The 11,188-nt window shown below is 39.8% G+C and overlaps 1 protein-coding gene across 1 annotated transcript in view; it reads right to left on the minus strand.

Annotated features, from left to right (window-relative positions):
- Window positions 1–10,702, minus strand: part of LOC143142518 (adhesion G-protein coupled receptor G7-like) — a 28,400-nt gene extending 17,698 nt beyond the window's left edge. Inside the window, exons 1-4 of the mRNA XM_076303455.1 lie at window positions 10,630–10,702; window positions 7,610–7,808; window positions 6,969–7,111; window positions 6,643–6,740 (exon numbers count right to left, since the gene is read on the minus strand). Coding sequence (XP_076159570.1) covers window positions 6,643–6,740; window positions 6,969–7,111; window positions 7,610–7,808 — 440 coding nt within the window. The 5' untranslated portion in view covers window positions 10,630–10,702. The remainder of the gene's footprint in view (window positions 1–6,642; window positions 6,741–6,968; window positions 7,112–7,609; window positions 7,809–10,629) is intronic.
- Window positions 10,703–11,188: the final 486 nt, after the last annotated feature.

Below are 11,188 nucleotides of genomic sequence, written 5' to 3' on the forward strand. Positions count from 1 at the left end.
ACATGGCCAATAATCATGTCCCAATGCAAAACTCACATTCTGAATAGAAATCAGACTCACATTCTGAATAGAAATTGAGTAGCCTATAGCTACCAGTGTTGGGAGTAACGCGTTACAAAAGTAATGTAATTACTGTAATATATTGCTGTTTGCGGTAACGCGGTAATGTAAGGCATTACAAAAAAAAATTGGGTAATATTTACTCGGTACAAACTTCAGTAACGCGCGTTACAATGCAGTTTAACCCAAAATTAAGCGCTTGTTTTGTTTTGATACATATTCTCAAACACCACGCGAGAACAACAGAGGAGAAAAAATCCGCGCAAAATAGTAGAACGTTATCTCCTGATACTGGTTGAATATGACTGTGGCTGCAGCAGACTCGCAGGCGGACTCTATTTGCGGGATGGACATAAGCCTACGCTCATTATTTTCATCTCGTCAGAGACAAGGCTATGAAGAACATAATAGTTAGTGCACTTTGTGTGCGAAACCGCAAGATCTCTCAGCTCGCGAAATAGCACAAGTAAATTAATGAAACATCTAAAGTAGTGCCACGCTAATCTTTTTGATTCTTGATAAAACACAAACTATGCTGTTGTGCATGTCAGCTTTGTGCTGTGAACTTGAATTGAAGAGAATAAAGGGATAGAAATGCAGAAAAAGATTGTGTAGCCTGGCAGTGCCACCGCTCCCACCACGCGCATCACGCACTTTGCGTTGGGCACCAAAGGACAGAGGGGGCACCCAAATGTAACCAATGAATAGTAGCTTTACTGCAAACTGCGTTTCACTCTTCATCAATAACGTTTACAATGTCAAAATGCACTAACACGATGTTACATGCAAGTTTGATACCTTTTGGGTTCTCTCAATCACGTAGTACTAGAATTGGTGGGTCTTCAATCATTCGTTTTCCAAACATTTAGGCTACATGAAGCACATGATATGCTGAGTCGACTGAAACGCATTCCATTCAGATAGCTAGGTGGATACCAGGCTCATAATTCACTTGTATTCGCAAAACGAAATGTGAAGGAACATGTCATTGCATACTTCCATTTCCAAAGCAATGAAGGTTGCTTTAAACAACTTAACATTGTGCATATTATTGTTAATATTGTGCTATCAATGTAACTCAAACAAATAAGGCTTGTAAACAAGAGCTGGCAAAAGGGCATGACAACGTAAAGATCAATGCTCTTAAAGTGACAGTGCACCATTTATAAGTAAAACAGCATTTCTTCAGAAATTAATGTTTAAAAATACACAGTAATGGTCTGTAAATAATAGGCCTTTTATTTTACTTTAGGTGTTTGAGTTATCATTTAAATGTCACTCACTCAAAGCCACTCACTTAGGGCACTGAAATGGCGACCATCTTGGCATGTCTTTATTAAAGGAACCGTATGTAAAAAATGTATTTCAATTAAAATTGCCCTGATATGATACTAGACATTAAGAAATCATGTTCATTTCAAATACTTATATCACTGACAACAGTAGTCTGGCCAGGATATTGTCATTTAAAAAGTGAAGTTGCAGCCCTCAACTGATGTCGATGTTGTCATGTTGTGTTTTGGCCTAATGCGCCACCCTCCACCTATCTACTAATCACAAAGTCAGTAGTGTTTCGTCATCCGGTTGCCAACTCTGCCAGTCAGAGGGGAGGGGAAGGGGATACACCGCTCTACAGTAATTTGAAAGTGATTGTACCCGTTTTGGCCACAATCTTACATACGGTTCCTTTAAGCTTTGATTTACAATATAGTAGGCTCTCTATTGATTTTAATGAGTAGGCCTAGGCCTTAAAGTTACAGTATTTCTATCACAATTTACCAGACTTTGACCTTTTGTCGGTTTTTAACAAAATTCTGACTATGATTGTTCCTTGTATTGTATTATGAGCACTGCGCCTATTGCATTCTACTGTTGCCTTAAGCCTAGCTCAGTCATTATGCTATACCACATCTCCCTCCATTGGAAGAGCAAGCTGCATTGAGCGTAATAAACTGCATTTAGAATGGCAAATCCATATTTCTAGATATTTTGATGAAAGTAACTTAATAGTAGTGTAATGCCTTACAATTCAGAGACAGTAATATTATAATGTAACAAATTACTTTGAAATGACAGTAATAAGTAATGCATAGTACATTACGATTTTGAAGTAACTTGCCCAACAGTGATAGCTACATCAGTGTATCATACATGAAAACAGAAAGAAAGAAAAACAAATAGATACAGTTAAGAACAAAATTATTCATACCCCTGGCAAATATTGATTCAGTGTTGATTTTTCTCTTTATCAATATGTTTGTTCTGACTGAAAATGGCACTGCCACATGCGAAAAGATCGTAAGTCAATGTGGGTTAAACATGGAATCAAAAAAAGAAGCATTTTCATCTTTTTTAACATTTTTCTGAAAAATGGCGTGTCCAAAATTATTCATACCCTTTTTAAATAATCAATGGAAACATCCCAAAAAATGGTTCTTATAATACCTATCCATGTCTCCACAATGATTCTAGACTGCACCTTTTTAACAGCAAGAACGATTATTTGCCATCCCTCTGGCCTTGTGCTCACTTTTTTGACGGATTGAGGTCTGGACTCCGGCTCTGGCACTCTAAAATTTTGATATTGTTCTCAATTAACCATTTCTTGCCTTCTTGGTCCTTGGGGGACCTGGTGACCTTCTCAAAGTAAACGGTAACACTAAAGCAAGAAGCTACACTAAGATTCTGGAGGAAATGATCAGGCAGTGTGCCAAGACACCTGGGCCCAGTTTCCCGATAACGATTGAGACATGCTCTTACGAGGGTTTTCTACGATTCATCTTACGATCGTTCATTTGGTTTTTCCGACTGTTTCCCGAACATGCTCATAGCGTGAACTGCTCTTAAGATGCTCTTAAGGGGAGCTGTCCACGTTAATAGTTCTGAAATATCCTCTAATTTGATGGTGATGTCAGGTGACTGCACTTCACAGCTATAGGCCTACCCTTTAAACTTCGGATCTACACATTAATTCGCATCAATACGAAAATAGAAACACTTTGACATCTGCATGTAAGCATCCCAAATAGGTTATATACCACACACAGACATAAATAATTGTAATTATATTAATTTTTATTATTATCACTTAAGAACACGTTTGAAGATAAGAAAGAAGTCGAATAGCCTAACAAAGTGAGGAAATGTGTAGGCTTAGATTTTGATGCAGTAGGCCTAGGCCTACAGACTAAACCACATGTTCCTTTCTCTGCTTTTACCTCATAGGCCTAATAAAATATAGCCTTCACTTAGCAAAGATAATGGCAAACTATTCTGGCAACGTCTCTTTTCATAACTTGATTGCATTTTTGTCCGCTTTTCATCACATTATTATGACCATTAAATGTAGGCTGTGCTATTTTGCACGCTCAAATCTGATTCATCACAGGTAAACACAATAAAGAATGGGAACGTAAATTGGATTATGTATTCTAAGTTGTAATTCCTCTGTATGTCCTGTTTGTGACCTCAGTGAGAAGTACTGTTAAGACGCTCTTAGCCGGTAACGAGAACTCTGGAGCACTCGTAGATCTACGAGTGTTTTCACGACGCTCTTAAGCTACAATGGTTTCGGGGAACAGTCGGCAAATCTTAAGACGTTCGTAAGAGGGACTTTACGACGCTCTTAGGCTTAAGATGCTTTCGGGGAACTGGGCCCTGCCCCAATAGGCGTCATTGGACCATTAAGCCATACAATGATCAAAAACATACAGCCAAGTCAAGAAATGGTTAACAGAGAACAATGTCACATTTTAGAGTGGCCCAGCCAGAGTCCAGACCTCAATCTGTCAAAAAACTGAGTACAAGGCCAGAGTGATGGCAAATAATCGTTCCTGCCTCAAAACCCGGATTGCAGCTAAAAAGGTGCGGTCTACAATCATTGTGGAGACATGGAGAGGCTTGGTAGGTATTTATTATAAGAACCATTTTGAGAGCTTTGATTGCAGATAAAGATGTTTCCAGTGATTGTTTTAAAAGGGTATGAATAATTTTGGACACGCCATTTTTCATAAAAATGTCAAAAAAGATAAAAACGCTTATTTTTTTGATTCCATGTTTCTACCACATTGTCTTAAAAAATGTGGTGGCAGTGTTATTTTCAGTCAGAACAAACATATTGGTGAAGAGAAAATTAAAGAACATTAAATCAATATTTGCCAGGGGTATGAATAATTATGACCACCGCTAGCGAAGCGGTCATATAGGGATTGTCAAAGTTTTTTTTTTTTTTTTTTGTCATATACTTCCTGAATTTTTGGTCAACGATACCGGGACATCGAAAACACCGGGGCACATGAAATTTGGTGGGTATGTAGCCCCACTAGACTTTTACGGCAAAAATTTGTTTGGTCCCATACATTAACCGTATGTTATCTGCACACCTATGAAGTAGATCAATTTTTTTGGCCGTATCACACTTGTATATTAATTCGCCGAACTCGTTGTGAAGTTTAAATGATATGTCACGTTGCATCCGAGCTGTAAAATGCAGACGTTCAGAACATTGGAACATTGTAGCATATGACGGAGGTGGCTTTTAGCTAGATGGATGACAGCAGGCTAAGTAAAATAGCGATGTTTCAAAGCTAAAGTTCATCAGAATCTTGGGGTACGCCCGCTTGACAAAGGGAGAGATAGAACCATGGATAGAACTAACGACTGGCCTTTGGCCGTAGCAACCATCCATTTAGAACTAGTAACGGCAGTTTGTCCTGTGAGTTGAGAAATTAGTTGATATGTGTCGGAAGAAATTAGTTCTACAAACAAGACAGGTTTAGCGATTAAAACGTTTAAATTGTAACAGGAAATGAACACAACGCAAGTGGCAACAGTGGAATAAGCGGGATAATGGACTCCACGGTGGTCTGTTCACAGAAGTTAATGCACTACGAGGTTTAAACGGCCCTCCGCTTCGCGTCGGGGCCGTTTTACAACCTCGACCGTGAATTAACTTCTGTGAACAGACCACCGTGTCGTCCATTATCCCTTATTACATAAACATCGGGCTGGGACATTTCTCAAACACCCACTAGGCCAGGGGCGGAGCCAGAGGGGTGGCTTTGCGTGGCACAGGCCATCCTTGAAATTCGATTGGCCACCCCAGGTGCCACCCCGAAATCCTAGTCTATGATTGGCCATTATGACGATCTAAGGCGAGACCTTTCTTGACGCATTTGCAGCGGAAGTTTGAAGTGTCAGACAGACTTTTGGAAAGTGGCGAACACACTTGCTACTATACATGACTTATTGTTTTTAGCATGTGAGTTTAGGCCTACAGGCTACTGCAGTGCTAACACGCAAAGATATCTATTTACCTATCGCGCAAAGATATATATTTACCTATCGCATCCGCCAGTGTCTATTTAATCACACACACAAGTTGCGTTTGTTGAATCACATCATCCTAGACTAATTTTCCTGCTTATTGTACCTAGCCTGCCCAGCCAACATTTGCTAGGTCATTAAGTGTTAACTGTGGGCCTACTTTTGTAAAAGTGTTTAATGATAACACGTGTGTGTGTGAAGTATCCAAAACAATGATAACGCTTTCATTATGGCTGCTTTAGCCACAGACCTTGAGCTACTGTACAGTGGGTTGGGTTCCATTTAGAAGTGTCCACTTCATTCGCGCTTTCCGTGATTAACACAGCTGCGTGAAATGTATTAGGCTACTACTGATATGCAAAACTATTAACTTTTCGCCAAGAGGTGGCAGCTTAAGTCCGCTTGATACTGTAAGCCATTGGTTCCGATCGAGCTTGGTCTGGCGAAAGCCAGACTAACCATGGACCTCATAGTTGCAAAATGCAAGGGAACATGAATCAGCCTATTATTTGCACGAACAATAACGGACGGTAGCTCTTCAACTTGGCCCGTTAAAATGTGTATGAACAGTCTAGCAATGCAATTCATGAAGGCCCTTTTGGACATGTCAGTTATTTGCACCACTGGGTAAAACTGCATTTTGTTTTAGACTACTGGTATTTAATTTGTGCATTGACAATAAAGCTGAATATCATATGAACTAGATGACTAAAGTTATGCATATGTAGAAGAAGAAACATTCACAAAAATCCATGGCATGACCTCTCTTCTTGATAGCTGTTGAAAACTGCATGGAACTCACAGGGATTGTTTTGTTTAATAATAAATAAATAAATACATTATGCTGCTACCTTCTGCTTTTCCCAAATACAATGTAGCCTACAGTTGTAAGTGACCTTTCATCAATCCAGTTGCAATGGATGAACTGTGATGAACTGCCCTACTTGTGATTGTTTAGAGATTTTAAAGTTTTTATTACAATGCTACAACTTTTTTGGCTATTCTACAATCTATTCACCTTTGCAGCGCCAGTAGGCTACTTTCTGAGCAGCCGCACACACACAGGCATGCCAAACAAGCATGCACAAAAGTTTCAAGAGTGGGGGATGGAGTAAAAGATGGAGACAAATTGATTAGTGTGATTTATTTTCGTGGAACGGATGTACAGGACTGAGCGGCGGTCATATTTTCTACCGCTATGCGGTACATCTAGTTATTTTAGCCACTGCAGGAAAGCAATAGGTACTGTAGGCCTACCTGAAATAGAAGGTTCCAGTTGATGGGGCAATCCAAGGGATGTGAAACCCAGAAAATGGACCATTTGTATCTGAATTTTCATGAGTAAAGGTTGTAAACTGTTAAGGGGAGAATAAATGATATGCCTTTAAAACCAAAACGCAATTTCCTGTAGCAGAATAATTGAATTATTGTACTGTCAAAGGGCAAACATTAAGACTAAAAACAATTTCAGCAGTAGGCTTACATTTATTGAAGTGTTCAAACTCAAAAGTAAAATGCAGCACTGGAAAACATATAAACATATTCATAAGACTAGTGACAAAATAAAATGAAAATATACTCACGCTGCTCCCATCGCAGGATTTCACCATAAAAGCCCCTACGCCTCCTAATGAGTTTATGTCGAAGGAGCCTACAGGGCCACTGTTGTCAGACTTTCGGGCATCAAGCAGTATTCCTTTCATTGGCCTTTTACTGCTGAACTCCACTACAAAATATTTAGATTTTCATATTTTGACACTTGGATGACACTTGAATGGGCACTAATTTTTATGAGAACCAGCGGTAATAAGCCTATGTGCTAATTAATTGAGTAGGCTGCTTGGATTATTTGACAATGCGCAGATTCGCAATGGAGCAAATGAGTTGAGTAATAATGCATTTATCTAACATCAAGAGGAAGTTGACTTTACATTTTTTGTCTAGATTGTCAAATGTTTCAAAGAACCTACCTAGTAAACTTACTTTTAAACGAGTTAATGTATTGGCAACTGCCTCATGTGTGCACTGGTGCCACCAGTGTAGCATGGTGTTGAGTGGTTTTGAATAAGTAGTTTTATTAATTATAGGCATTGTGTGTCATACAAACTAGAGCCCAATGTGTTAATATTATAGTCAAGATCACAGGAATTGATAAGGGATTAGTTAAAAAAACAAGCATTTAAGTCATAACAAATACATATAAATAAACTTCAATCAAGGGTACCTGTAATCCTTTGTCCAATAGTTGCATATTTTGAAGAGGGTTCAATAGTAAATGGTGGTGGTGAAGTCTGAGCAATAGTTCCATCGTGAATGATTATTTTATTATTACACTGCAATAGAGATCCATCACTATAACACCAGATATATGGCAAAGTCATCTCTCCAATCAGGACAAAAAGAATGAATCCGGCCCTGAGCATCTATTACAAACAAAAAAACAGCTACATTAAATGTGAGGTTGAGGCCATACACACATTTAAACAAAACATGACAATGGCTGGGTGTAAGGCCCGTCTTTTGCCCAAATCTTATGCATTTCTAAAGAATGCCTTTTTGCATTCAATTTACATGTGTGGATGCCTGTGTTTGATCTGTATTGTCTTAGCTGGCCATGGCCAAAGATCCCCAACACCCGCTCATGCATAAAGTGTGACCATTTGTTCCTTGTTCTGGCCCCACTACTGAGAGATAGCTCAGTCCTGGGCCTACTTGATGTCTTGTGGTGAGATAGGCCAACCTCATTATCATACAGTATTGCTCTGTAAATATGTGTTGTGAATTATACATTCATGTTTGGTCTTGAATTAATACTTGTAATGTGGGCAACAGTCTGATTATGGTTTTGGTACAATTGAATGTATCTGTGCATAGTTGTAGATTAAGAATTAAACTGTAGCATAAAGTTATGATATCCACCTGGGCCACACCCATCCACCTCATACAACAAAGGCTCTGATGAGTCGGGGGTGGCCCAATTGAATGATAAAAGTGGAGGCTCTGGTCCTCCAGGGCTCTTCTCTTCTCTTCTCTGCTCTTCTCTTCCTCTCGGCTCTCTCTGCTCTTCTCTTCTCTTCTGTCTTCTTTCCCATCTTGGGGCTCTTCCTCTCTCTCCCTCTTCATCTCCCTCTCTCTCCCCCTCTTCCCCGCTCTCTCTCTGTCTCCCTTTGTCTTTCTCTCTCTCTCTTTCTCTCTCCCCCTCTCTCTATCTCTGGGTTTGTATTGTTTTATCTGGTGTATCAGTTATCTCTAACTTGTCAAGTTTACCTCTGTGAATTGGTTAAGTTTCCTTTATTACCATTTGCTACTTTGTTACAGTAGACCATGTGAGTTTACTTGTACATTCAACTGAAGTGATATTGGTTACATTTACCTTTAAGACTTAATGCCTATTAAATTGTTCATTTGCCTACCAATAGTATATCTTCAATTCCCGTAGTGTGCCATGCCATTCTCCTCCATAGCTGATAAGATAGTTAGATTGATTGGTGATACAAATTATTAATAAAATGGAGTCAGATCAACGATTATGTAATAACATCATTGCCATTTAACTCTTCACCCTACTTGTCCACACAAGCTCCTTTAAGTGATGATATAGCTCGACGTCTCTATGTTTCCGAGGCTATATATCATTTATGAGCGTTCTTTTTACAGTGGTGACCCCGACGTGCTCAATTTAATGTGATGACCTGAGTTCTCGATACTTAATTTGGTGAGTAGATGATCCGATAATCTCAAAACCGTATAGCAACGTTGTTTTCCTGAGGTTATATTTCTAGTTAGGAATCTGCTTAATCAGATACCTAAGCAATTAAGCTGTGAATCCTAGTTAAACGGTACATATATTAAGATGTTAACCCGTCCCTGAACTAAGGAATATTGCTAAAAGGTGTTGGGGTTGGAGCCTAGGCCTAGATGGCCTATGATTGAACAGTATTTCATAGAGAGATAATTCTTTGGAAACACGTTACGGATTGTTGATTGTTATTTCACTGCCAACACGTGGCTATCTTGCGTAAAATTTCACCAAAAACATCCATAACTTAGCTCTCTCCATTAAACGAAAAACGAACATGGACAATTATGGACAGTTAAGTGAAATGGTTCTACTTCATGTATGGAAGAAAAGACTAGATGGCACACTGCAAAAATTACAAAGTAAAGGCATCTCAATTGACAATAGCGAAAATGAGATATGTGAGTGGTGGTTTCGCACTGGAGCGTGTAAGCCAATACAAGAACAGCTTCAATTTATGGAGGCCATTATATCTTTGCTGTTTACAAAGAAAATAGAGGAAATTGAAAGACTTCGCAGTTTAGTGAAAATGCCTGCGGATGTGAAAGATGTTGCTGTTAACACAGACGAAATTCCTAACACTGATTTTTCTGATATGAGAGACAATGATGCTGCTGTTAACACAAATGAAGCCTCTGATAATTCTGATTTGTCAACATCTTTGCAAACTTTTTCTGATGTGAGAAATGCTACTGATGAGATTCCAGACCATGTTGTGCAAGACTCGTTCGCAGGCAACCAAAGCTGTGGGCCTACCTCTTGTGAAAGTGGCACTGCACCGAAGTCAACAGCTCAACAATGCGCTGTGGCTACAATCCGACGCATGGATACAAGCGACCAAAGCCCGACCAACAAGCGGAAAGGCCAGACGAGAAAAGCCAGCAGATTCTGCCATTCGTGCCACAAAGTGGGCCATGACGAGCGAAAATGTTGGACGCTTCGCTTGGACTGGGGAAACCTCCGCCATATTTCCTGAGACGCCGCGAACGAACGAACGAGCCTCGTGACAAACAACAAAACGGTCTGAAAGATGAAACTTTAATCGTGATCAAAACAGCAGTTAAAAATGAAATATCACGCCTTACTCGCCTGTTTAGCCAATTCCTAACAAAGATCTAACAATGTGTGGTTCTCCTAGCATCTCCATACCTCCAGTCCAGACCATCCATTGTTCTAGGTATTAAAGGGGTGGTTCAGGATTTTGGACATAAGACCTCATTTCCAAGTAAGCAAGTGTGATATTTATCAGTGGAGACCGTTTTCAACACGTTTCATCCAGTCCTTGTAATTGCAGAGTTCGCAGGTGCTAGGCTAGCGCAAGTCAACGGTATGTGCTAGCCTGCCACTAAAGACAGTCTTACCCACTCCAAAGTACACCCGAGGCAAATTCCAGACAATCGATGTAAATCTCTGTGTTGATAGAATAGTGTAAGAAATACAACTACCCTCGCATCGCGTTGCAATAGTTATACTTTGGTCCCTGAAGTTGGTAGTAGTCATTTTGCATCTCAGCAGCGGACTGATATTACCAAGGCTACTACTAAGTATCCCCATTGGAGTGCGCTTTACTGTTTACTTTTCGGCGCAGTACTAATAACCGGAGCAAGTATAATTCCGTCGTGGTAAGAAACTAGTCCCTCAAAATGTAATGCGATCGTTGAAATGCAAGGATAGAATAACGTTAGAAATAACAGTATCAATACAGACATTTACATCGATAGTCTGGCGTTATAATTTATTTGCCTCGGGTGTACTGTGGAGTGGGTAAGACTGTTTTTAGTGGCAGGCTAGCACATACCGTTGACTTGCGCTAGCCTAGCACCTGCGAACTCTGCAATTAGAAGGACTGGATGAAACGTGTTGAAAACGGTCTCCACTGATAAATATCACACTTGCTTACTTGGAAATGAGGTCTTATGTCCAAAATCCTGAACCACCCCTTTAACGCTCCAATTGCTTTGTGTGTGCTGTCACTGGGACAATGTAACAGATTTACTGATACTT

Source organism: Alosa pseudoharengus, unplaced genomic scaffold (assembly GCF_046254945.1).
Source record: "Alosa pseudoharengus isolate Yale_2024_CS ecotype anadromous, Long Island Sound unplaced genomic scaffold, YU_APseudo_1.1 YU_APseudo_1.1_scf_24, whole genome shotgun sequence".
Taxonomy (NCBI): Eukaryota; Metazoa; Chordata; class Actinopteri; order Clupeiformes; family Clupeidae; genus Alosa; species Alosa pseudoharengus.